The sequence below is a fragment of the Ceratotherium simum genome, chromosome 31 (assembly GCF_057802395.1).
Source record: "Ceratotherium simum simum isolate JZ-2026a chromosome 31, ASM5780239v1, whole genome shotgun sequence".
NCBI lineage: Eukaryota > Metazoa > Chordata > Mammalia > Perissodactyla > Rhinocerotidae > Ceratotherium > Ceratotherium simum.
The window spans coordinates 16518171-16546058 of record NC_141930.1 but is presented as its reverse complement, the minus strand read 5'-3'; the positions used below and the strand labels follow the sequence as shown (position 1 = coordinate 16546058).

General features: G+C 39.1%; 1 protein-coding gene across 17 annotated transcripts in view; it reads right to left on the bottom strand.

The window, feature by feature from the left end:
- Positions 1-27888, bottom strand: part of NCOA2 (nuclear receptor coactivator 2) — a 283737-nt gene that overhangs the window by 36677 nt on the left and 219172 nt on the right. For all 17 annotated transcript variants that reach the window (XM_087420446.1, XM_087420443.1, XM_087420450.1 and 14 more), the window contains 8 exons: positions 27076-27179; positions 23401-23578; positions 20217-20405; positions 16630-16731; positions 16197-16340; positions 12965-13112; positions 10023-11292; positions 1938-2148 (listed from right to left, as the gene is read on the bottom strand). In XM_087420446.1, the coding sequence (XP_087276572.1) occupies positions 1938-2148; positions 10023-11292; positions 12965-13112; positions 16197-16340; positions 16630-16731; positions 20217-20405; positions 23401-23578; positions 27076-27179 (2346 nt within the window). The remainder of the gene's footprint in view (positions 1-1937; positions 2149-10022; positions 11293-12964; positions 13113-16196; positions 16341-16629; positions 16732-20216; positions 20406-23400; positions 23579-27075; positions 27180-27888) is intronic.

The window sequence follows — 27888 nt, the reverse complement described above, 5'->3', positions numbered from 1 at the left end:
ATCATTTCTTAACTGGACATTCCTAGCAGTAGAATTAGGTTAAAAATATCTACTCTCATTGGAAGTCAAAAACTTTAAGTGTGAACTCTTCCAACCAAAGTCAGTATTAAACCTTCAGGGCTCTGTTTAATCTTCTAAGTACAGCTTCTTTAAATTCTAGATACATTTAGATTTGAAATGATTCTTATGGTTAGTTCATAAGAATTTATTGTGTAGTAAGCACCACACCAGTGCACTATACTATCACAGACAACCAGCAATTTGATAAATGTTATTAAAATTTACAAGTACAAAGATATTGTAAATTATAATTTATAGAGCTAATTTATTAAGTAATATCAAGTACTTTATTTTCTATGAATTATATAAACAGTATAAAATAGAACATTGAAAAGAATGAATAAGTTCTTAATAATAAATAAAATACTTAGAAGAGTTAAGGCTTGGAATGGAAACTATGTACCCGTTTAATCATGACTTTCTCAGGTTTCGTTATCTGGTCACCATTCAATTATCTGAATACCATTAGGAAGTTCAGATAGAGGAGAAACCATGAGTTCTCACACAATCCTTCATTAATTCCTCTAGTTAATAAGCATAAACTCTGGTGCGTTTCACACTCATTTCTCCACTCTGACTTTGTGATCTCCCACGGTCCATAAGTGACCCTCCATTCCCCAAGAAGCAGGGAGATTTGAGAGGTAACAAGCAAAAACTCTATTTTGTTTTACTCTTTTCAGAATGATCAGCAATCATCTGAGAAAAGATCTAGTAATTAAAGATATTTTGTGATCTGTTTGATGGTTGCCATTTCTGCTTTGAGAACAAATGCTAAGCTTTGGGTCAAACTGTACTTGAGGAGGAAAAAATCATTCTGTTCGCCAATTTAACACTACAGAGCTTATCTATCTTTCCATGAATTATGTCCCTGGCACAGGAAAGATATTTCCTTCCATTCAAAATTATTGGATAACTATAGGTAACTATCAAGTTTGTAAACTAAGTGTTCACAGCAAGGAAAGAATTCATCTTTTTTTTTCTTCTCCTTCTTTTTTTTTTTGTGAGGAAGACTAGCCCTGAGCTAACATCCATGCCAATCCTCCTCTTTTTGCTGAGGAAGATTGGCCCTGGGCTGACATCCATGCCCATCTTCCTCTACTTTACATGGGACGCCGCCACAGCATGGCTTGACAAGCGGTGCATCAGTGCGCACCCGGGATCCAAACCTGGGAACCCCGGGTCGCTGAAGCAGAGTGCACACTCTTAACCACTGCGCCACTGGGCTGGCCCAAGAAAGAATTCATCTTGAACTTACAAAAATCTAAAACAAAAAGAACAAAATAAGTGATAAAGAAACATATTTTATAAAATAGTCTAAGGTATTAAAGCTTTATATCAAACTAATTAAACTTAAAATGTACTTAGAAAACATTTATACGATAAAGTTCCATCTAAAATTCATATTTATATGAGGATTCCTAAGAGGTAGGACAAGAGAATTTTAATGTGTGTAGTCCTTTCATGTATAATGATTAAACATTTTGAGAAGTTTTTTAATAGTATATTATTCCTAAAAAGTCAGCAATAACTCTCTAATTTTCTATGTTTTAAGCATTAAGTTATACGTTAAAACACATAAAACTCCATTTCTGAAGGCAGTAACTGAAATGAAGGGAAATACGACAATTACCCAGAGAACTTGATGTACGTAGCTCAGTCTCCCTCCAGGGTTATTAACCACAAGAGAATGCTGGAAAGCCATGTTTACTACAATACCTTCTGAATACTGTTTTTGAAGGACCAGACAGTAGATGGTGCTATTTGACCACAAAAACCTTGAAGTGACTAAGCTGTTTGCATCAGATTTTAATAATCCCTGTTTCTGATGGCGATTACACGGGAATTTCTTGGCATAACCATCAATATCTCATACTCACTGCTCTGTGAAATTCGCAATGCTGTTTTCTGGGCTCCAACAGGTGTAACAGGGCTGTTTTCAGCTGTGAGTTGCATGAGGTCATTGATGATGGCTTGCTTGTCAACTGATCCGGCAGGGGCGCCTGGCCTCGTGTCTGGGAAAAGCTGTGGTAATTGACTATTTTGCAAATCATCCAAAATCTCCTCCAAGTTGTCCAGCTCACTGCCAGGCTGCAGTTAACAAACAGAGAGTTTATCCAGTCCCCCTCCAAGAGTGGACCCTGTAGGCCAGTTTGCAACTACAGACCTAGCTGGTATAAAGGCACCACACAGCCAAACAAAAGGTGCAGATACACGCGTACCTCAGGCTTAACAGTTAATTGATCACCTTTTTAAAAACAAAATTGACAAAGGACAAATAACTTAATCTCTTGGTCCTCGTTTTCCTCATCTGTAAAAAGAGAGATGACTGAATTGGAAAGAAATCTCTCTTCCAAAGTTTTGATTCACTGACAATTTATAAATTTCCCTCTATTTTATGCTAATAATTCAATTAAACATGCATATGTATATTCCTAATTAACTATAAGTATACCATGACCTACAGTCCAGGTGTAGGTTTTGTGGTTAGCTATCCCTAAGAAATAACAGCAACAACAACAGAAAACTGGTGGAAAATACGATCCAAATTACACTAACTCAGTATTTAGTAAATGGTCATTTCCTTTTAGGATTTTTCTTTTTAAGAGCAGGGAGTAAAATGCAAAATGTGCAGTAACCATGAAGAGCTAAGTGCTGCCTTTTCACTTTGAGTGGTGTTTTTTTCCTGCTTGCACTTTCAGTTTCGAATGACACTGGCTTTCTCAGTCACTCACCAGCTTAGGTGACAAAATGTAAGGAAGCAGGATAAAAACAAGTTGTCCCCAAACACAGCGTCTATTAACCTGATTTCACAGAAGCCATAGAAATGTTTCCTAGCGTCTTTCCCTTTATTAAAATAATTTCAATTACCAACATTAAAATAATAAGGTAAGTATCACCACTATTTCATACCTAGAACGTTTCTTCCAGAGAGTCCAAGTGATTTTATATTCTTTTAAGTAGAACCTATCTATGTGCCAAGTATTTAAAATCAGACAGTGCCAACCATACAAGAAAACGGCTACGTTAAACGCTAGGATTACTTTTTAGTGAAGAAAGTGGTAAGAATGATTCTCTTGATGCGTAGGCGGAAAAATATGTTAGGCAATTTCTCCAAAGTCCCTGGATGGACTTTGAATCCTTGACCATGACTAACCCTTTTGTCTACACTGGCAATTCCAACGAAATCTTACATCAGATATGAGGCATATTTAAAGCAGAATAGCTTACAGTTTTATCCTGTGTGCAATTCCTATTCCCCATGCAGAGGTTGGATTTGCTAAGCTTCTTGCAATTTATCGCAAATGTAATTTCTTTTTTTATTTACTTATTTTTTGTGTGAGGAAGATCAGCCCTGAGCTAACATCCATGCCAATCCTCCTCTTTTTGCTGAGGAAGATTGGCCCTGAGCTAACATCCATGCCCATCTTCCTCCACTTTATATGGGACGCCGCCACAGCATGGCCGGACAAGCGGTGCGCTCCCAGAATCCGAACCCGGGCCGCCGGCAGCGGAGTGCGTGCACTTAACTGCTTCCCCACGGGGCCGGCCCAAATGTAATTTCTTTATGGGAAGACTTTTTATTGGACATATTTCTCAGGTTAAGAAGGATAAATTAAAGTGCCATTTTATTTGATTCTTTATTTAGAGTCAACAAGCTTAGCAATAACTTGGAGATCCCCATTTTCCAGGGAATTTCTAACGCACTGTTCGAGCAATTACAAGACCATTTTCTAGTTAGGTTAGCCACCCATTTCCAACAAATGATGGAAGCATCAAATATGGGAGAGAGACATCTTAGGTAAGGGTTAGTTTCCCAAGTTAGCATCCTAAAGTACAGACAGACACAGACAGACAAAATGATCCAGCCAGTTTCTCTCCCAGAGCGCAAGGAGGCACTTGACTGCTTCTTTGGCTGAGTCCTAAATGACAGTTTACGTAGGGGTCATCCTGCATTTAAAAAGCCTGTAGCTACATTTTCACACTCAGAGATGCAAGGAAACCAAACCCCAGGAAACTCTTGTCACCCACCTCATGATCACTCTGAGAGGGCACATACTCATTGGGTTAACAGAGGGCAAAACTGCTCACACTACTTAAATAACTATTTAATCGACAACTCTTCTTCTTTTTTCTGAATGCATACAGATGACTTTGTGTAAATTAAATGTACATTTAAAGTGACTCCATTGTAAATCTATCTTATCACGTTTGCTGACTACATAAGGTATAAACAACTCTATAAACATTTAATGTCCTCCAAAGACAGTGTTTGGAAAATAGTAATGGACACTCACTCAGTCAACCTGGCGAATTCCTTTAACCATACTAACCTGTAATTTAAAGAATTTTCCCAGGATCAACTATATTTCTCATAGAAATTCCTATAATTTCTCAGAAAAAAATGTTTCATAAAATGTGTGCTAGGGGCCAGCCCAGTGGCATAGCGGTTAAGTTCACACTTTCTGCTTCGGCAACCTGGGGTTTGGCGGTTCGGATCCTGGGTGAGGACCTACTTACTACTCAAGCCATACTGAGGCGGCGTCCCACAGAGAAGAACTAGAAGGACCTACAACTAAGATATACAACTATATACTGGGGCTTTGGGGAGAAAAAAGAAGAGGAAGATTAGCAACAGATGGTAGCTCAGGACCAATCTTTCCCCTCGCCACCCCCCCCAAAAAGTGTGATAAACATCCTTATAGTTGTGTCATGAAAATAGCTACAGAGATAAGAAAGAGGTTCTAATAAACTGTGAAGTGTGTTGCTGTCCCATAAACCAAGTTTCCCTCCTACAAGCCTGCCCTGTGTGGAGTATTTTCAGAGTGGCCCTTGAAGCTCACTGTGTAGGGGGGGTTAGGGAGTGAACAGTAAGTTGCTCCTTGAGAAAGCTTTGCAGATTGCCTTGGATGATAAACACCCAAAATACACAGGTTCATATAAACAACAATAAAAATAAAGGATATTATTTTCCTCAGTGGATGCTCTTATATTTTCCCCCAATCCAGATATGTGTAAAAGACAAAGTTTTCCCAGTGGAGGTGAGCAGCAGCCTGGGTCTGAACGTCCACATTTTTTTCACCTTTACTCTTCACGTAAAATAAAATTATACTTTAAACCACCTCGAACAGAAAAATAACTATCATAGTTTCAAAGAGTTCATGAGTCTTCCTTTGTTATCTACTCTTGTACCTGATATAATGAGTTAAAAATAAGTCTAACGTTTCATATATATGTTAAAATATATTTGGATGGTTTAAATCAATTTACTGTTTTTGTATTTCAAACCATTAGAAATTGTAAAATCCCTTATTTTCCTTGGTTGATTTTTATTTTTAAAAAGCATGTATTAAAACTGATTTTCAAATTTTAATCTTTGGCATTTTAAGAATTGACCAAATTCAACTGCGGCTCAGTCTAGCTCTGACAAGTAACTGAACACACTTATCTGTCTTAAGAAAGCCATGTGGGAACTTCCCGGTGTTATATTCAAAAGGAGTTGGTTCTTTGAAGACTCACAGCTATGGACACTATTTGAATTCATTCAGCTTTCCATCAGAAAAATGTATTATGAAATTTTCCCCAGAGATACAGTAGTCCCCCCTCATCCGGGGTTTTACTTTCCATGGTTTCAGTTACCTCTGGTCAACTGTGGTCTGAAAATATTAAATGGAAAATTCCAGAAATAAACAATTAATAAGTTTTAAATTGCATGCTGTTCTGAATAGCGTGATGAAATCTCGCACCATCCTGCTCAGTCTCGCCCAGGACGTGAATCATCTCTTTGTCCAGTGTATCCACACTGTATATGCTGCCTCCCTGTTAGTCACTTAGTAGCCCTCTGACAGATCAACCTGACAGATCAACTGTCAAGATATCGCAGTGCGTGTGTTCAAGTAACCCTTATTTTACTTAGTAATGGCCCAAAAGCGCCATTAATCTCTTACTGTGCCTGATTTATAAATTAAACTTTATCACAGGTATGTATGTACAGGAAAAAACATAGTATACATAGGAGTCAGTACTATCTCTGGTTTCAGGCACCCACTGGGAGTCTTGGAACGTATCACCCGTGGATAAGGGGACACTACTGTAATATTGCTTTGCTTGTGTTTATTTCTTGTCAGTTTTTGGAGTGCACATTTAATTGTCTTAAGTTCACTTCAAATGTTCTTCAAGTTCAGAATGTCGATATGGTTTTGGTCTAGCAATAAAATTTGATGACTGTGGCATTTTCTTCTGTAGTTATGGAAGTTCTAGAAGGAATGGATTTGATCACATTAAGTTTCTGAGCTAACGTTTCCTCCCCTAAATTGCTGTAAGCTTTAATTCTCATCAAAAGTTCTTCTAGGCCCCATCCACTTTGTTAGGCATGATTTCTTCATGAGACAAAAAGATTAATGTCTTCCTTTAAAATCTTTTGCCAAGATACTTCAAAGTTTTGCTTAGGCATCTATTCGAATGCTGAAATTAGCCACATCAATTTGAATAGTTAGTTTAAACTATTTCGGGCAGAAAATGAGTCAGAAAGATTTTTATAAAAGTTCTACAAAATGAAAATTGGACTTGATTTCTTTAATTTTTCATTTTTCTGGTTTTATGAATTTTTCACGTGTCAAACAACTTGTTCTCTGAAGGAAATATAAAGAGCACATGCATTTTATTTAATAACATAAGTATTCTAATAAGTTACAAAACAGCTATTCCAAATTTTAAACAAAAAGTGTAATTTTACCACATTTGTCTAACAAAATTGTTAAAAATGGATAATACAATTCTACCACATTTGGAGAGAAATTTTCAGGACACCACCCGTTAAAAATATGGTTTGCCTTTCCAATGGAGCCAAATAACTCAAGGAATTCTTTTTAGACTGTTTCTAAAACTCTCACCATAACTGGCCCAGTAGCATTAAAAGAACATAAGAGTATCATTTAGTTAAGTATCAATTGTGTAAACAAGTACATAACTTAGAAGTTGGTAAACATCTTGGAAATTTTTCTGTCATCGTTTCCTGTTGGTTACGAAATGCCGTAGAAACAAATGGGTAAATACTCTACCCAGTAAAGAATGCTATTTTAGGAATAATAGCGCCATCGAAGTACTTCCTGTCCTTAATAAGTCAGTCATAGGTTAGATGCACACTCGGTTAATGGCTCTTTTCTGAGTCAAAACAACAAGACAGCTAACTATACAATTCAGGCTCACTAACAGTTTACCTCACTAAATAAATAACCTGTATTCCCTTGAAATCAAAGAAAAGTCTTCAATAAACTTGCACAGCAGTTAATGGGAGCCACAATTAATCTGTATTTGGGAACAGTGAAGGAGGGCAGGAGGGGAAAGGACCACTGTTTTTTCCTTAAAGTCAGTCATTCTAACTTTGATCTAAATTTAGGCAATGCATACTTCCTGTGGTAACTTTTCTTTTCAAGTTGCAATGTTTTTGATGTTAAAATGGCCTTAAGGCAGTATTTTTTGGTGGAGTTTTAAACAGGAGTGGATGGAGGGTGAGACCAGGGACTGGGTTTCATTATGAAAAAAATACTGTGTGTGTGTGTGTGTGTGTGTCTGTGTGTGTACACCATTTTTTGGTCCATCTGAAAGAACAGATTTGTGCTGATTATACTCTGGGGTTTATATTCCCTAGGTGAGACTATTTTGATTAGACAAACGTTTCTCCTAAACAACAATTAGAAACTGCAAGCGACTGAAGGACTCTTTAAAAAAACAAATTTCTCTCTTTTTTTTAATCAGTTTCTTGTCTGAAGTTAGTGTAATCATGTATCTAAATATAGGAATGCCAAATAGTGTCCCCCTTCCCTGACCCTCTAAGTCCCCGGTGCTTCAGGCCTGGGATAGAAATAAATTCTGTTTACGGAGGGAGGGGCCCGCCACCCAGCCACGAAGCCGAGGTGGACCCATGAGTCACATCTTACCCTCCAGCCTGTGCCAAGAGACCTAAGTGACAGTATCCGTGCCTGCCACACTGAACTGCCACTAGCTCTGTGTATTCTAATCTAGTAAACCTCAAAAGATTAAAACATTTACAGTTGTCAATACGGTTCTACACTACACTTTACCCAAGATATTGCTATTAACTTTCCGCTGAGACCCTGGTTTCCCCATCTAATGATTTTACAGAATTACAGAATAGCTGTTATATGGACCCCTGCACTAACATCTAAGTTTAAGGATTAATTACCAAAGATGTTTATATGATTAGGCTGCTTCTCTCGTGAAGGGCACAAAGGCTTGAAAAATCATATCAGCCATACAGGAATGGTAGCAGATGTCAAGACAACCAAGTGAGAGAAGTAAAGGAAGCTAAGTGCCTAGAACCAGGGATGGAGTCCAGCCACGAGAGCACAGATGCCTAGCTTTCTTGATTATTGCTTTCAGTCCTAGACCTGCCTCTGGGTCAGCCTCTGCTGACTCAGCAGAGTTCAAGGTTACAAAAGGGGGGGCTGCTTTTCTCTCTCCCCATCCACACCTAGTCCCCGAAGACACACATACAATACCCACTTGCAAAATCAAGGACAAATTAGTGAATCATTTTAAGCAGAAAGGCCTACACACCTTCTTCACTTCTTAACCAATCATGACTTAAAAAAAGACTCGAAGTAGAGGGCAGCACTCAGAGATTAGCAGAGAGCTGGTGATGCAGGGTGACGTCCTGGATCAACCAGCCCGTCACTCATTCCCCAGAAAACACCTTATGCCAAGCCATTATGTTGGTAATAACTCATCTTTTTCTTTTGGTCAGGAAGATTGGCCCTGAGCTAACATCTGTGCCCATCGTCCTCTATTTTTTTGTATGTGGGACACCTCCACAGCATGGCTTGGAAAGCAGTGTGTTAGTCCGCACCTGGGATTCGAACCCATGAACCCCGGGCTGCCAAAGTGGAGCATGCAAACCTAACCACCATGCCACTGGGCTGGCCCCTGACTTTTTTTTTCAATAAAGAAAAACATTAAATGGTTTACATTTTCCCTGTGATGTCATTATCTCCTTAGAGTATTATCAAGAACGATTTTGACTATCATTTTATCTGTCTTGGACTTTCTCAGGGAATCAGTTTTTCAGATAAGAACAACAGATAATGCAACCTATTATTTTAGGTTTGAATTTATATATGATGGCTCAGATATACTACCATTAAGTCAAACTTGACCTTTCCTTTCTCACTATCCATTCCCCCTTAAATACTTTTTATACCAATGGTCTAAGAAATTCTTTAGCATTAATCAGAACTTTTGGTTGAGAATAACAAGAGGTGGAAGGAAAGATCTTCATTACGTTTGAAAACCAGTCAAAGTCTGACCTTACAAAGAGAGAAAGGTAAATAAGAAATTATTTAATTAAGTCTGTCCTGACAAAGCCCAGTTTCAAGGAAGTGATTATCTCCAATTTAGGCATCTTCTACTAACAGGGGTCAGTAAATTCCAGCTGGCCTGCGGCTAAATCTTGCCCAACACCTGTTTTGTACAGCCCATGAGCTAAGAATGGATTTACATTTTTTAATCATGGAAAAAAAACCAAAAGAAGAGTATTTTGTGACACACGAAAATTGCACAAAATTCAAATATCAGTGCCTGTAGGTAAATTTTTATCGGAGCACAGCGCACACATTTGTGTCCAGTGCCTGTGGCTGCTTTCGCACCACAACGCAGAACTGAATAATTGTGGCAGAAGCTATATGGCCTGCGAAGCCAGAAATATTTATCACTTGGCCCTTTACAAAAAAAAAAGTCAGCTGACCCCTGCTTTTAACAGTGTCACTCCTTGCCAGACAGAGTATTTGCAACATGAAGCTTCAGTGAGAAGGAACTCTGTTTCAAAGTAAGAACAACAAAGGAGAAGGCTTATTTTTATCCAAACACTTGAGACCTCAACATAGCCTGGAGCAAATCCTTGATGGATGAGGATTAGGATACCGGAGAGAACACATCACAAAACTTACCTGGTCGCCAGGCTCAAAGCTCATCTCCTCCTTTTCAGTTTTCATAGCTATTAATTTTGTGTTACTCGCAGGGTCTGTCTTACTGTCCAGTCGCTCAAGCTTGGGGGTTATTTCTGGTAAACCAATATCTTTAGTATCATCTTTATCTAGCAAATAGCGAAGTAGTGCATTCTCTTTCTTCTTGGGGCTCACCGGCTCCTGTTTAACAGTCACTTCTGAACCAGGAGCTGTGCTGTTGGTGTCCTGGCTTAGCTCTTTGCCCGTGGCTTCTGCTGTTAACTTAGCCAAGTCCACAGGGGAACTGCTGTCCTGCAAGAGTCTGTGCAAAATCTTATGCTTCTCCTTGAGCGAGGTTCCATGTGTCGACCCGGGACCAGGCACGCTACCTGTGGAGTCCTTGCTTGTGTCCGACAAAGAGCTGGGTAAGGGCGAAGGCTCCATCTGGTCGGATTTGGTGGTCAACAGCTGCAGGAGTTTGGTCTGCCCCTTGCTGTCATGCAGTCTGTTCTGTCCGTCAGAGCGCTCACTGCTCACGGCCTGGGGCATGTTGGAATCGTTTGTCTCCTTCTGCTCTCCAGGATGGCAGCTGCTCTCTGCTTGTCCAGTTGTACCTTCAGAGGTCTCCCCGTAAAGTCCAAAACAGTCTTTGGAGTCTAAGCTTCCCATCTTGCTGAGTGGGGGAGGATTCATATTAACTGGGGAGTTTTGCAAATTGCCCATTTTTAGGTCCGGTGAAGCCAACGATGACCCCAGTGAGACCCCATGGCCCTCGCTGAGGGCTTGAAGGGCATTGAGGGAACTGTTGGTGTAGCTATGGCTATTTCCTGTGCTGCTGCAAACGCCCACAGGGGAATGCAAGCTTCCTGCAGGGGAAAACTGACTGGGTGGGATTCGAGGGCTTCCAGCCACTCCAGGGCTCATGCGATGCCTTGGTGAAAGCATGGAATTGGGCTGGCCTGGATTCATGCCAGGGCTGCTTTGTGAGGGACTGTTCATTTTGAGTGCATAGTTACTACCCTGAGGAGTGGTGGCTTGCATGCTTGACACATGGTTCATTCCCCCAGAACCACTGAACCTGCCCATGGGCATGCCCATCTGTTCCTTTGGGCCGTTTATGGGGAAATTTATATTGCTACTGAGGGTCATGTCCTGACCTGGGTTCCCACTGCACATGGCCTGATGGGCAGGGCTGCTAGAGCTAATTGGATTCAATGGCTTCCCCATCGCTTGTCCAGTCAGATCCGGATTCATTACACACACATTCTGCTCTCTGTATAATGAGGAAAGAAATATAAGATAAAAGGAAAAATACTTAGTAAGTTGTTACTAATTTTCAAGAATGAGATGGCCTCTTTTCTTTAAAAGAACAAACTACATTTAAAGGAAAGATAATACTTTGATGAAACGATCTGCAATTATGGACAAGACTGAACATGTATAGTTTTGGATCAAGAGGGATGTTTTCCAGTCAACTCATTAAGATGTCTGCGGTTTTACAGAGGGGGTATATTTAAATTTGACTACTACCAAATTGAAGTTGTAGTTACTAGGTTCCAATTACATAATATATCTTTCTCATTAAATGGTATATTATCATGAATAACTGTTGTACCATCTCAAAGAAACGACCCACTGTCTTCAATTATCTGCCAGAGATTAGAATTCCTAACAATAGACACGTCTGTAAGCCGGGAGAGTTCTGACGTGTATTCCTTGGCTCGAGATGAACAGCAAACTTAGGAGGAAAAGCTTGCCCCTAAGTCTTAGAAACTCAGCAAGTTCCAGAGCCAATAAAGTCACCAAAACTGTTTAGAATTTGATTACCTTATCTAACAGATTCCCCTGCCTGGTACTGACTGCAAGTCAACACAAGGACCCCCAAAACAGACAACACGGGAGGGAACTTCAGAGTGACCTTAGCCTGTGATCTTATTCGCCAACTTCTAGACAACTCCAGTCCACTCCCTTACCAATGACTAAAAGCAGGTTTTCTAAGCTAGATGATTTTCCAAGCCCTATGAGCTTTAATTTACAGCCTTGGCAGCCACTTGTGAGTTACCAAATGTGTTCACAAATCCAAACAAAACAGGTTTCACAAATTGTCAAACATCAGCTTTCAGTTAAGAGGGCGAAATTTGGCACATCTGTAATCACTTTCAAATTGTTTCAGTTTGAGGTCAGATTTATTAACAGTTGGCAAACAGGGCTGCCTGATTTTTTTATTCCTAAATAAGAAAGTAAATAATTGAGAAAGGTAATAAAAGGGGACTCTTTAGCCAGAGCAACTTTATATATCTTCTGATAGGACCTCATAAAGTTTTATGTAGTACATACATAAATACTTGTATAACTTTAAATGTAACCATTTTCCTAAAGTTGTGCTCTAAAACAATGTGGTTTATGATGTTTATTTTAAAAATCAATTCAATTTTCTTTACTTTCATTTCTTATGGAAATGTTTATTACCGTTCAATTTAAAGTCTAATGTCAAGAAGTTAATTTAAACCTGAGAACAAAAATCTAAAATATTCCCTCTAAGGATATATAAAGTTTTAGATTTAAACACACAGGAGCAGAAATCATGCTAGTGGCTTCAATATTCCTGCCTGGTATGTGTCACCACTGGGAACTGATCAATTTCCCTTCTCAGATGTAACAGGCAGTCATGGCAGAGCAAAGTTTCGGCTAGCCTGTCTTCTTCCAGCTGAGTTTTACAATTTGCTAGTATTAAAGCTAAAATTCCAAGTATAGCTCTACTTTGCTGGTTTCATGAGTTGTCTTTTAGCCCACAGTTAATAGCAATATAATTTTATATTTTTCATGCTTGGGGTCAGTCAACAGAAATGTCTAACAAACCTGAGAAGCTCTAGGATGCTTTGTTGCTTCTGTAACATTTCCTCTTAACCTGGGAAGGGAAAATGATTTCTTAGAACTAGGATTACCTGTGAAGCATATGTAAAGATATTACAAGCTGAGGTTCATTAGTAGTCTGAGAACGGATGAGTTTGCTCTTCGTTTGCGCAGCAACAAGAGTGCCATCGGACAAGGAAAAACGATAGATTTGACTGAATGCCAATCCTTGTCTCAGCACTGCAGGCAAGCAAGGAAACAGAACGCATATTTAGAAAAAAAATCAGGGTGGAGGCAGGACAAGACATAATAATAGTAATAAACGTCACTAAGTTTAATATTTTCCTACCAGCATGTTAAAAAGAGTTGTAAGTAATATTTCATGTATTAAAACACCATCCATTTTTAAAAGCACATTTACATACTTTTCACTCAAAATACCAATAAATTCAACATATTGGCTTTTTTTAAATAAACTGGGACCCTCAAACTATGTTTTTTAAAAAATCTTCTGTACAATAGCGAAACAGATTGTAAACAATTTTTAGCTCAAAACAAGCTTTACAATGATTTGTTCAAAATGTTAGAAAACAATACAATGCATAGACCTCTAAAGTATACAATTTGCCTTTAATTTCCCTTTAAACTAATACAAATATTACAGTAAAATTTATGACGAATAATATTCTCCAAATATTCATCTTGAAATTCTACACTGTTCAATCCATCTGCTCATGCTACTATTCCCCAATTCTGTTTCTCAATGTCTGGGAAGTATTATTTCTGTGGGTAGAACAACAGGAAGTAAAAGATAAACAATCAGAAGAATCTTTTGGAAGGAAAAAAGGCTAAATAGAAAAGTGAAACAATAAAAATTAAAAATCTTGACATGGAATTGGTTTAACGTATGGATAAAGAATCAGGTGTTTCCATTTTTAAGGCAATAAGAAAATATAACACAAACTGGGTTAAAATAATTTCTCTTAAAATTTCAGATTTATCTTTTAAAACAACTTCATTTTAAAGGTGTCATACACTGCATATTAAAAAAGAATATTTTGATTCAGGAAAAAAGTAGCCATATAATCTAGTTACCGTAAAACCATGCGAAGAAGACCACCATGTTTCTACCACATAATCCTCAGCACAAATTCTGTGGGTCAAATAGCTAGCCCCAAAACAAGCAACCACATTCACCATTCCACAGAACTGCCACAAGAGAGCGAGACTCACTGACACACAACGTGGATTCTGATTTCTTGGTAAAATTTCACTTTGAGCAATTTCCCTAATGAAACACCTTCCGCAGTTTCCATTAGATGCAGTATTTAGGTATTACTTTGCATGAAGTTACTCTGAAGTGGCACTATTGGAAATAAATTACTGTATGTGTGTTTACCTTGCCTTGTACAATGAGTATGTTCCTAAAAGGTAGCATGAATACAATCTTTATAATAGGACTCATATTTCTGATGGCTCATAATTTCAGAATTTTATCTGGCCTTGGCTGTGATCCTTTAAGGTTTTCCATTTCCATTTGGTCTACATCAAACATCTCTACTAAGGAGGTATGTGCAAGCATGTCCCTGAACACATTTAGGGAGCTCCTCCACTTAAACAAAGGCTTCCAGTAGATTCTTATTCAATGCAATTGAGTACCCCTGATCTTACCTATTTCATACATTTTGGAGTTTTCTTTCAGTGGGCTCCATCTGTTTAAACCTAGCACCGAGCCTGGTACATCTGTGTAAACCCTTCGGTAAGCCATCAGGGAGCCCGAGGTCAACGTAGGGCATGGCTACTCGGGGCCAAGGCCACTGAACATGTTTGCTCATGGTGATTTCTTATCCCTCTGTTGTTACTATTCTTCTATTGTTTTTATTTTAAACCAGATCTAGTGAAATGGTAGGTTAAATACCGATTTCTATCACACACAGCATCTTTATTTCCTCTTATTCTTTCCAACTTAAAGAAAAATGCTGGAAGACACAACTTGTTGGATTATGTGCTTATTTCTAAGAAATAAGGACGAGTAAGATGAAAAGGATGAATAAGATGAGGGAAAAACAAGGGAATGGGGAGAGAGGTCATTTACCATGATTTGTACTTTTTCATAAATGATCTTAAAAGCATGAAGTTTAAACATGCAAACACAACTGGTAAAATGCCAAGGTCACAGATGCACATTAAATGGAAGATGACAAACTGAAACTCTATTTTCAATAATGAGTTACAAATTTTTTCTGCAGAGGCAATTTGCCAAGCTGAGTTACGAGGCACACTCACTGCCCCCGTCCCTCCCGGGCAGCGAGGCCCCTCTCTGGCAGTCCCTGTGGATCCAGGCCTCTTAACCAAGTGCACCCGCCAGGACATAAAGCGCCCAGGAGAGGAGAATCAAAGGACCAGGAGAAGGAAAATGTGTCTCCCTCTCCCATGGGGTACTTAAGTGCTAAGGAAAGGAATTTTTTTCTCTGTTCTCGCCAATTTAACAAAAAACGAGAACGCACGTGAGGAGAAGTGATACTATGGACAGAACTTTGGGAGCAGCACAGCAGAGTGACTGCCAGATGGGCCTCAGATAACCTCCAGCACGACACTAACTGACTGCTCGTGCACCAGTAACTTCACCCGGCTCAGCCTCCCCAACTATAGCACGGGAGTCATGATGCCTAGTTCCGTGTGCTGGGAGAATCTGGGAGATAACAGAGAGAGGGACAATGTCAGACAGGGGCTCAGTGAGGGCTGCCATTATTACTGAAATATGACTTTGACGTCTTGAGTTTAGTTCCAGCTGTCCTATTAATTAATTGTGTGACCTCAGACAAGTCACGCCATCTCTTTGGGCCTTCTAGAAACATCTAGGCAGTCTTCAGTGGTCATCATCTGGAAGGAGTGCTTGGGATTCTACCAGGAATTTACTCGCTCTTGCAAATTTCATTTCATTCTTATTTCCAGATTTTCCTTATGATTCCGATAATATTTCCTTTGATATTAGATGGTACCTTACTTTGTTGTCTTATACCTCTAGAAGTCTTAGGATCAGAGCAAATGCCCTCTTTCCCTTTCCCTTCATCTGACTTTGTGAAATTATCATCTATTCTATTTCCCTCACCACACTCTTCTGTCCTACAGGTTCTCCTACAACATTTTCCTTCAGAGGGCAACATCTTCTGGGCCAGATGATGTAAGTACATCTGAACACAAACAGTCAACAGACCCACATCCCCTGAGGTGAACTTCAGAAGTCACCGTTTCAGAGAAAGCTCTCATAGGAAGAATTTAGCAAAATCAGCTTCAAGAAAAATACCATTTAGAGATGCGTACCTTCATGATGATGCCTCTTGGCGTAGGACACAGACTCCCCTTCATGCTGCGCGTGGAACTTCTGAATGCACCTTCTCACCAGGTCCTCCCAGCCTGGTTTCATGGCTGCCCTCATGGTGCTGGTATCCAGTGAAGTGATCTTGCCTATTAAATAACAGCAAGCATTATACCTACGTACTCGTCTATTATTTATGGAAATAATTAAATTTTAAAAAGATAAAAATTTATTTATTTAGAATAGGTGGCACCGGCACACGGACCCAAGGGGTAGACAGTGAAAATAGGTGTCTCCGATCCCCCGCCCCCAGCTCCTCGACGCTTCCAACCCAGCGCAAGGCACCGCCACCAGCCTCTCTACAGCCTTCTAAATATACTCCTTGCATTTACAAATATGTAAGTATTCTAAAATGATTTCTTGGGGAAGAAAATTTACCTTGGAGATCCTGACGAGTAGTAAAACTTTCTGATGAGGGCAGGACTGGTCTTTCCTTCATGGGAACTCTTCTTGCCACACAGATCAAGCAGGACTGCAAATCTTCAATCACGTACATTCGTGGTTATTATATTAGGCTTTTTTAGTGATTCAAACAGACTCAAATGTATTTATGACAGCACAGCCTTGTAAGTCAATAAAGGAGAGAGTGACAGAATACTACGTACCTCTGCTTCTCACTGGCTTTATTCTCTCAACTGACGCGGGGAGCAGCCGGGGGAGAGGGAGGAGGGTGCTGTGCAGGACGAGCTGGGGGAGCTGAGGATAACCCACCGAAGCCACGCGATACATTTGATAAAAGTATACCCACCACACTGGAGTTAACCGTCTGAAAGCTCCTCCCCAGTGATGGGAAAGAATGGAATCCTTTCTTATGACATGGCTGATAGCAACAACCAGCTTAATTCACAATAAAGCACAAAAATGATGAAAACTAAAATCTGATACTCTGCTCTGTCAAGGGTTTGCTTCCTGAGTTCTGATTCACCAAGATACTAAAGAATGCAGGATAAAAGTCTGTTAAAAAAGTAGCCTCTTCATATCTATGTCATTGATTTATGACTGTTCACCTTTAAATTTAGGCAAGAACTTCTTTAAATAGATCCAGTAATAGTGGGTATCACAAAATTAAATGTAATCCTCACCCTCAACATAGTAAAAGTTAAATTTTTGAGCACTTACTGTGAGACAGACATTACTTTCTAGCTGCTTTCTAGGCTACCAATTCATTCAATCCTCTTAACCACTCTGTGAGGAAGGTACTAGCATTATCTCCATTTGACAGAGGAGAAAATCAAAGCACAGAGTGTAGGTCGCCTGCCCAAGATCACACAAAGCTGGTGAAGCCAGGATGTGAACCTGAGCACACTCTATGCCATATTGTGTTAACATCCAGAATCAGATTTTGAATGTACAAAAAATGTTTAAATATACAGCACAATATCACAAATTAGCTCAGCTATATCTTTTCTATATCGCTTTAGAATATTATCAGAAATGGATAAAATAGTAGCACTTACTCTATTACATAGAAGAATAAAAACACTTGACATTCCATACCTACATAAAAACTTAATTTTGAAAAACTATGCATCATCTATGACAGCTCTAGTACTTACCCTTTCCAATAAAATTTAAATTAAAAATTACTTAGAAGAACAAGGCTGGAGGAATCACAATCCCTGACCTCAAAACATACTACAAAGCGATAGTAATTAAAACAGGATGGTACTGGCACAAAAACAGACACAACAGATCAATGGAACAGAATTGAAAGTCCAGAAATAAAACCTCATATCTATGCGCAGCTAATCTTTGACAAAGGAGCTTAGGACATGCAGTGGAGAAAGGAAAGTCTCTTCAATAAATGGTGCTGGGAAAACTGGACAGCCACTCGCACAAGAATGAAATTAGACCATCTTCTTTCACCATACACAAAAATTAACTCAAAATGGATCAAAGACCTGAAGGTGAGACCTGAAACTATAAAACTCCTGAAGGAAAATATAGGTAGTACACTACTAGTCATGAGCCATAAAGAGATCTTTTGAATTCCATGTCTACTCAGACAAGGGAAACAAAATCAAAAATAAATAAGTGGGACTTCATCAGATTAAAGAGCTTCTACAAGGCAAATGAAACCAGGATCAAAATGAATAGGGAACCCACCAGCTGGGAAAAAATATTTGCAAACCATATATCTGACAAGGGATTAATCTCCATAATATATAAAGAACTCACACAACTGAATAACAAAAAAACAAACAACCCAATCAAAAAATGGGCAGAGGAAATGAACAGACACTTCTCCAAAGAAGATATACAGATGGCCAATAGGCAAATGAAAAGATGCTCAACATCACTAATCATCAGGGAAATGCAAATCAACACCACACTAAGATATCATCTTACACCCATTAGCATGGCTATAATCACCAAGACAAAAAGCAACAAATGCTGGAGAGGCTGTGGAGAAATGGGAACCCTAATCCACTGCTGGTGGGAATGCAAACTGGTGCAGCCTCTGTGGAAAACAGTACGGAGATTCCTCAAAAAATTAAAAGTAGAAATACCTTATGATCCAGCTATCCCACTACTGGGTATCTACCCAACAAACCTGAAATCAACAATCCAGAGAAGCTTATGCACCCCTATGTTCATCACAGCATTGTTCACTATAGCCAAGACATGGAAGCAACCCAAGTGTCCCTCAACTGATGACTGGATCAAGAAGATGTGGTATATATATACCATGGAATACTACTCAGCCATAAAAAAAGACAAAATTGTCCCATTTGCAACAACATGGATGGACCTGGAGGGTATTATGTTAAGTGAAATAAGCCAGAAAGAGAAAGACAAACAGTGCGTGATTTCACTCATACGTGGAAGATAAACCAACACACGGACAGAGAGAACTGTTTGGTGGTTACAGGGGCTGGGGTGTGGGGGGTGGGCACAAGGGGTGGGGGGATGCATTTATACAGTGACTGATAAACAATAATGTACAACCAAAATTGCACAATAAAAAAATTACTTAGATATATATTTTAAAAGGATTAAATAACTAGTATTTAATGCCAGTCACGGTCAGGCATATTCATTTCATCCTCATAACACTCTGATACTGGTACTGTTGACTTCACTTGGTAATAGAGTAAACTGATGTTCAGAGAGGTCAAGGAGTTTGCCCCAAGTCACAGAGCTGGTAAGTGGCTGAATTAGGAGCTAGCCTGTCTGAGTATAAAGCCATTCCACTCACCAGTGGTCCTCAGCTCTTCCCCTTCTGCTACGCGCACAGAATGCCCTCTTTAGCACTGTCTCATACTACAGAGAGTGACACTCAGCAGTGTGGAATGGCTTGCTTGGAGGGCGAAGGGGGTGGACACTACATCAGCATATCTTTAAGGGGAAGAGCCTAAGAACTTATAGTTTGAAACTTCTCCGTTCCCCACTCCCATCTCTATCCTCTCTTAAGTATCATTCTATTACACCATATTCTGGACCCGGCATCCATGGATAAGCTACATGGAATCCATTAATCCCCCGAAAGTATATGAAAAATGTTGTTTGTACCTGTGTGTGTTTTCCTAAGGCTGTGGCTCAGAGCTTGCAGTAGACGCTCAGAGAAGCCCAGAATCCCCGAGAGGTCCAACCACTAAGAGAGCTGCTCTGGCAGGGCAGCCACTTGCCACATGTGGCTATTTCTATTAGATAGAAAATTCATTCTCCCAATTGCATTACTGACATTTCAAATGCTCAAGAGCCACATGTACCTAGTGGCTGCTGCACTGGACATTGAAGATCTATAACACTGCCATCACTGCAGAAAATTCTATTGGATAGGGCTGTTTTAAAGACTTAAAAATGGTATTTATCACAAAAATTGTTAAGTAGGTAAAAAGAACAAAGAAACTGCCTCTAAATTTTTCTTTGTGTGGCCACTAATTTTAGATTATTAAGCATGAAAGAAATAGCACAGGAATAAACACACAGATATATAAAATATCCTAAAGATTTTGCAGTACCTTCTCCTTCTTCTTTGATGGACTTTGGTTGAGAGACAGCAAAGCACTGCATAGTTTCATATTTCTGATGTGCTTCCTGGTTATCATGACCTTCCTCTTCCGACTCGGGTAGAGGCTTTACCAGCATCCGACAATTGAATGTATGGCTGTTCCGCCTAGGAGGTTCGCCAGACCAAGATCCCCCATTCACTGAGCAAGGCAAAAGTAATCCGATATTATAAAGAAACCAACATCAGACTCACTGCTGCCGAATTATCCAAATGATATAGGAAATGTATGGTTATTTTACTTTTATATAATGTTTATACTTTTCTAAATAATTTCACAATCTAGAGGAGAAAAAATTCTTGGGTTAATGTTTTAACAACTTGAGAAAATTCTTAGGATTTTCAAATGTCTTTTATACTTCTTATTCTTCACCCCGACTCCTTCCCTTCAAGTTCAGGCCTTGATTATTTATTACCAGAATATTACAGTTCTCTATTTTTAGGTTTTGATTTCTTAACTTTGATTTCTTGGAAATTTAGTTCAATCTACATGCATTCCAGTTTTAGATATATTACCCCTGCTCAAAAATCTGTAAGTGGCACCAACTGTAGCATGCACTAAATTCTTGGAAAGATTTGGACTTGATGCAGTCAGGAGTATGAAGACCATTCAAACTGATAAATCAAATTCTCACTAATCAGTCCCATCTCATCCATCCAACCCGATCTTACATACTGCCCCACACAAGCCTCCCCCCATCACCCTCCATCCCCAGTCCCACACAGATCTCTTTGCTTCTGCTACCCTATCCAAAACGTCAGGCTGCCTGTTTCTCCCATCCAGACGTACTCATGGTCTAAGACTGAGATCCTCCATACACTTAACCCACTACTCCAGGCACCCCACACTGCCTCTTCTTTTCTGAAATTCTACAGAAATTTTAGGGTATATTCTGTAACTTGGCTGTTGCTGAATTACCCTATTGTAAGTCTTTTAAAATTGTTTCGTGTATATTTCCTCCATAAGACTGAAACATCCTGGAGGATACACTGCTAATGTAATTTATTTGTTTTCAAGTGAAAAACTACTTCACACGTCTTCTATTTTAGTATCAATACTTAGAAATGTATTAATTCAAGAAACATAATGAAAGAGAGGAAAGACTTCAGTTTTTGGGAAATGCGTTAGAGAAATCAATGAGAGAAACAAAAGAAGGACTGATTTTGAGATCTAAAGGATGTTTACGGATCACTAGACCAACTTCTTCATTCTACAGATGAGAAAAATGATGTCCACAGAACTGTTCAACTACTAGAAGAGCTGGAATCAGACACCATCCTAATTCTCATTTTGGCATTCTTTTCTTTACTCTTCCTTATGTTTTATCTCTAAAAAATATTAGGACAATGCCAGTCATAAAACAAGCAAATATACTCTCAAAAGTCACTAGTTAGACAACACTTAAAAGGACATCTAGGTGCTATGGTGAACCCAACGCTAAGCCCACAGCCACTGGGCTGCAGAGGAATAAAAAGGGAAACAAACCCTAGAAAGAAAAAGGAAATATCAAGTTAACTGCAAAGAAATTGTTTTAGAACTACAGAAGGAACCACAGCTAGTTTATGCAGACATTCGGGAAGTCTATTTCACCATCAACATTCTTAAAAGCTTATTTACATAATGGAGACTACATAGAGTAATCAAAGAAAAAAGAGTTCTTATTAACTCAGGTTAATAAGTAATTTGAAAGTATAAAAAAAGTACAATATAAAGTAAGGCAAAGAGCTCTTTAGACAAGTGAATTAATAATAGTGAATTAATAAGTATAGGTCCTTTGAGGAAGTCATAAAATTACTGAAGAAATCTGAAAATATTAGTTACTTGAAATAAGAAATTCCATTTTCTTGTTCATTTACTAGGGAATGTAATAAAAGAATCTCACACAGCATTCATCTATTTTGTATTACTGTTGCAGTTACTTTGAACAAAGGGTCATCACATCAAGGAAAAGCTAGCCATAATGGAATTCGAAAGAACCTTTTCCTATTTACTGTGGTAACAATAAGATCAGCTAATATAAACAGTCTTACAAAAAGGAACAGAAATACTTGCTAACTCAGGAGTTGACCTTATTCAGTACGAAAATATGCACTTCTTTTTATCTGTAAAGATGTTCTTAGCATCATCAGTTTAAGTGAGAATATTAAAAAAAGAACCACTTAGTAAGTGGGAACAGCAATACTCCAGAGTGGCAACTAAGGTGGGCCACGCTGTGAATCACCCACTTTAAGCACGGCCCTTAATAATCACATACACTTTTGGACAGCAGCTCCAAACTAAGATGAAGAAGCCAGGAACCTGAAGCAGGGAGAGTGGCTCCCGAAGGAGGCAGCATCTGATGGTGACACTTGCAGAGCCACTGAAGAGTCTGTGAAATGGCAGAGCCCATTTAGGGCTCCCGGGCTGATAGCATTTGAGCCTCTATACGCCACTTGTTCCTGAACATTTTATTTTTAGAATGTTGTGTACACCCACACACACACTCTTTTCACAAGCAGCATTCAAAATAAGTTGAATCTCAAACTTCCCATGACCTTTTACTTCTCAGACCGTCTTGGAGAAAACGGACAAAACAGAGTCGGCCGGCCCTGGATAGGGTGGGAGGCAACTTGGCACCTTCTCAAAACACAACAACAAAACATACCCCATGAAAATAGTTGCCATGAGTACTTTCCATCTGAATTATTTTCACGTACTTTAAACACAGGATCAAAACGATCATTCACTCAAGATAAATATCTGCAGATGTCCTATTCTCCATGACTTCTAAGCTTAAATACTGGGCCGGCCCCGTGGCTTAATGGTTAAATGCGTGCGCTCCACTACTGGTGGCCGGGTTCGGATCCCCGGCGCACACCGATGCACTGCTTCTCTGGCCTTGCTGGGGCCACGTCCCACATACAGCAACTAGAAGGATATGCAGCTATGACACACAACTATCCACTGGGGCTTTGGGGGAAAAATAAATAAGTAATATTAAAAAAAAAATAAGCTTAAATACTTAACACAAGCATTTCTAAACAACCACCCAGTTACTCTTATCCCCACTGGACATAATGAAGTTCTATTTTACCCCCTCCAACCACGTGTATGGGGGTGGGGGGAGTTCGGAGAGACCCAGCAGACAGGCATTTACCTATAGACTTTGGCAGCAGATTTTTGACAAACTCAGTGTGGTCCCCAACGTGCAGGATGCTATATACACTTTTGTTCATCAGCTCCTCCTGGTTATACCTTAGATACTGTGTCACATTCTCTGAAACAAACACAACGTTGCCTTCCAGGTTCACTACAAAGAAGAAGCCATCAAGGGCCTAAGGGAAAAGGCACAAACTATGTTAGAAAGGATACAACATACAATCATATGCAATCTAAGAAGGGAATGATCCCTTTAAGACAAACAGAATTCACAGTGGATAGAAAAGAGATCTCTCTGGCTCCTCTCCTAGTTTTCAGAAACAACACATTTTCAAATTATTTCATCTTGGTAAGTAGGAGAGAGCCTAGATCGGGGTTTCTTGTCACAAAGTAAATGACAAACACTAACTCTGTTAACTTATCAGGAGATAATTATTGCCAAGTAAAAGTGTACAGGCATTTATCTGTATTTTCAAAATTAGCTTGATGTACTCCACAGGGCCAAGGACAGCTTTTATGTTACCTACCCAACATAAAGTAATTTCCTTGTAGGGTTTCTCATGCAATACAACAGGAGGAAGGGGTCATTGATAATTTTCCCTCATTTTAAGGATAAATGTCAAGAAAAAAACCCTGAAAATTTTACTACCCTTAAAGCTGCCAGGGTTTAAACGAAAAGAACAGCAGATGATCTCAGACCTTTACAGAAACATCGATCCCTTATTGTTTGGTGTATATGGGGCAAGGGTCCGGGAAGCGTGTCTCTGATATGACAAACTAGTCTTCATGGGGACCTCAGGCTTAGATGTGGTCAGCACTGTCCAAGACTAGAAAGGGACTCAAGGTTTTGGTTTATAACAGTGAGAACCTGAAAGTCAACTAGCTGTGCCCTTCTATATTACTTTTTCTCCAGATTGTCAAGATGTAGGTAAGTCACCTAGATGATAGCATTTTTCCTGTAATGGGTGCATAGCCTCACTCTTCGTTGTCACTCCAGTCTCGACTAGGGAAGGAGATGCAGAATCTAGCATCATTTCAGGAAATAAAGATAATAAAGGCTTGATATTGATCAGGCATACCTTGAAACAGGGCCATCTGGTCTACCCACTTTATGCCACACAGTTTCTTCATGTTATGTATTTACTACTATTTTTAACATGAATGTTACATGTACATACTGATATAACCACGTGTATAATTGGGGCATTACTTTTTCCCTAGTTTGTTTTTTCCTTGAGTTATAACAGCCTCCTATTTTGTGAGCTTTCTTTGAATACATTCCATCTTTAATCCTATTTTCATCACAAAACTAAGGCTCTCTCAAATTAGAACTGACCGTAAGGCACTAATGAAAAGTTTAAAAAAAAAAAAAAAACACTTGGTTTTAAGTTTTTCTTAAATATTTTGTCAAGTTTTCCCAGTGGTATAAACAATATGCAGGGCAAAGCAAAACTATACATAAACGGCCTTCCATAATAGGTTGGCATCAACCCTTGAAAACCTTGTGTGAGTGTGTGTACGAATGTGTGTCTGTGAGGGGGGACAGGAAGTCAGTCGGCTGATTAGTTACGTAGCAAGTGTCCTTTTAAACTCACTGCTTTCAATGCACATCCAACAGGGATTTTCATAATCATATAACCTAGAGTTCACTTCTAAAAGTGCATGCAGCTTCCTACTGCTTTGTACCATAGTAAAAAGAAGGATTTGTGGCATAATACAACCGAAAGATGAAATTGTTTCATCTCATAAAACTGTTTGTGTTTTTTTAAAGCTCACTATGATATGCCCTGATGAAAAAAGCTGACATTTGGTTTGGTTGCCTAGCAACCACTATGCTATGATGTAAGCATGAGTGTGCATCTATGCCTGGGAACAGCTCGAGGAGAACAGGCTTTCTCTGTTTAAACTATTACATGTAAACAGAGATAAAGATTTAAATTCAAACCTGAAGTAACTGGATTCAACACTGCCTCTCTAACATATTTAGAACTAACGTCCTGCTACACAGGTACTTGCTCAATGCACTGAATTCTCAGCAGACTATTTTGAAACACCAAAAATGTTGGTTTGATTTGATGAGATAAGGCCCACAACATTCAACAATCTCATTTCTACAATTAATGAACTCGCTCTCCAAGGGCTCGAGTCACAGCCCTGTGGTTACTTCAAGCATTTCTTTTCAGAAGCCTCAAAAGTCTTCCCAGGAGTTTCCACCCTACTTTAATTTCCTCCTGATGTAAGGAATAAACACAGACATACGGGAATTTCCTAACTGTAAAAATCTAGATTACCATAATTTTCAAATCGATTTTGTTTATAATTCAAAATTTTTTCCACAGGAAGTTATCTACTTTCTTTCATCTAATTCTAAATAGTCCACCTAGTTAGAGTTTTCTTATGTGCTTCAAAGAATCAAGCGGAAGTAGCAGTGTGGCCTTCCACTGCTGCCTTGTTGACTCTGGAAAATCAGGTTAAGTGTGTTTTTGCTTTTTCACCGAAAATTGTAGTTGGATGTTTTCAAGCCAGTGACTCAAGAGAAATAAGCAAAGGACAACATGGGGTCATTTAATGGGCTGGCCAGCAGGTCCAGCCCCAGGGAATGAATTCTGTCATTTCATACAAAGACCGGGTCAGACAATCTTTAAATTTCTTCTGTGTCCCCCCCCACCTTCCAATTATATGGTAGATTTTCACAGAATTAAGTTTTCTAAAAATAAAAATCATCCTATGCACCAACTGAAAAAAAGGGACGATTATTGGTTATCTTTGCTTTAAAAATCCTCATTTCTTATATACGTGTGGCTGCTGCAGCAAGCTAAGCGATTCTGCAATGATAATGATAATGCTGCAAAGCTTCTGGCTGCGGGGTAATTTTCAATCTCATCTTATCATCAGCAGAGTAAATTATCCTGAGAACTGACATAACTTATGTCTCAGGGCTCCCCTGCTCCTTGTTATATATTCACTCACACTTTTTCCCTCATCTTACCATAGCCTACAGCTTGCATTTTAGTTTTGGAATAGGTACAGCAAAGCACTTGGTGGTTAATATTGTACCAGTTAATACAATAGGAAAGCTGGACTTTACAAATTCTGGATAGCAGTCTGGTCATAAAACTTCCTAAGGTTAATAAAGAATAGGCAGTTAAGACCAAGCATTACACTGTGATGCTTATCTTAAAAGTTCTGCCTGTTACTTCCATTTTCATCTTTATGAGATAAATAAACTAGTCTAAGTAGCATAAATAAAAAGCATAAACCTCCTTTTGGTCCTCAAATTTTAACCTGTATATATAGGCATATGTACATGGCATATATAAAATCTAAGAATCTGGGGAACCTTTCAAGCTAAAATATATTATATCACAGAATTTAACAGAACTTGTGAACATGCTTTTCCAAAATGAATGCTCAACTGGTAGTTAAAGCCTGTCAATTTATATTCTAATCTAGTCAATTTAATTCTGCATTATTAATTTGAAATGTACAAATGCTAGAATCAGGAGCCAGAGAATAGATATGTATTAGGAAGCTAAAGAGGTCAACAGTACTTCAACCTTAAGAGTGAAAATTAAGTGTGGATTACCCTTAAATTACATTCACCTGAAAATTAAATATAATCCTGTGAAGACCAACAACACTGTAAATATAGAACCAAAAAAGGATGTGCTACCTCAAGCATCATAGGCCCCAGCGCATCCTTGTCGATGACACCCTGCCCTGTAGACGATACATCTGACTTCTGCACTTCATCGATGTTGGCAGCTGCTGCTTTCTCTGCGACAAACATAAGTGTGAATTAAATGGCAGTGCTATTTCAAGGGCAGAGTGACACAGAAACATTTTTATTGTAATGATTTTTAAAATCTCTAATGGGATCAGAGATGGCTATAAAAGACTTAAATACATCCCCACTGCCACTGAACAGGAGAAACTGCTGGAAGCAGGAGCCAGAACATTAACTTTTCACCTCCAGAACCTGTGGCTCAGATCGCCTTTCATGCTGCTGATAAAATGAGTTTAGTGGTTTCATGCTAGTCGCTGACAAGCATTTTTTCTAGATTACAAAACTGCTATATACCATGGCACAATTAGTTTCTACTCAAGAGATTCCCTAAACTAGGATAACGGAGGGTCTGATATTCAGAATTCAGTAGCATAATCAGATATACATTTGCACACATTTGAAGAAGGAATAAAAACAAGTCCTAACTTGCTAAGGCTGCTCCCATGTGACACTCCATAAGGACTGCCTGGACTCTGGTACCATTCCACCTCTTGTCACATTCACACTTAAAGTAACCAGAAAGATTTGGTCCCCGTCTTGTTGAAGATGCTTTACAATTTAAGGCAGAGAAGAGGCACCCTATCAAGCACCTAGAGAATTTCAATGGCTGTCCTTTTATCCAGTACAGAGGTGCATAATATGTGCTCCTGGCTAGAAACATGTGAGGCAGCTTTCAGGCCCACAAGGCCCAAGAAGACA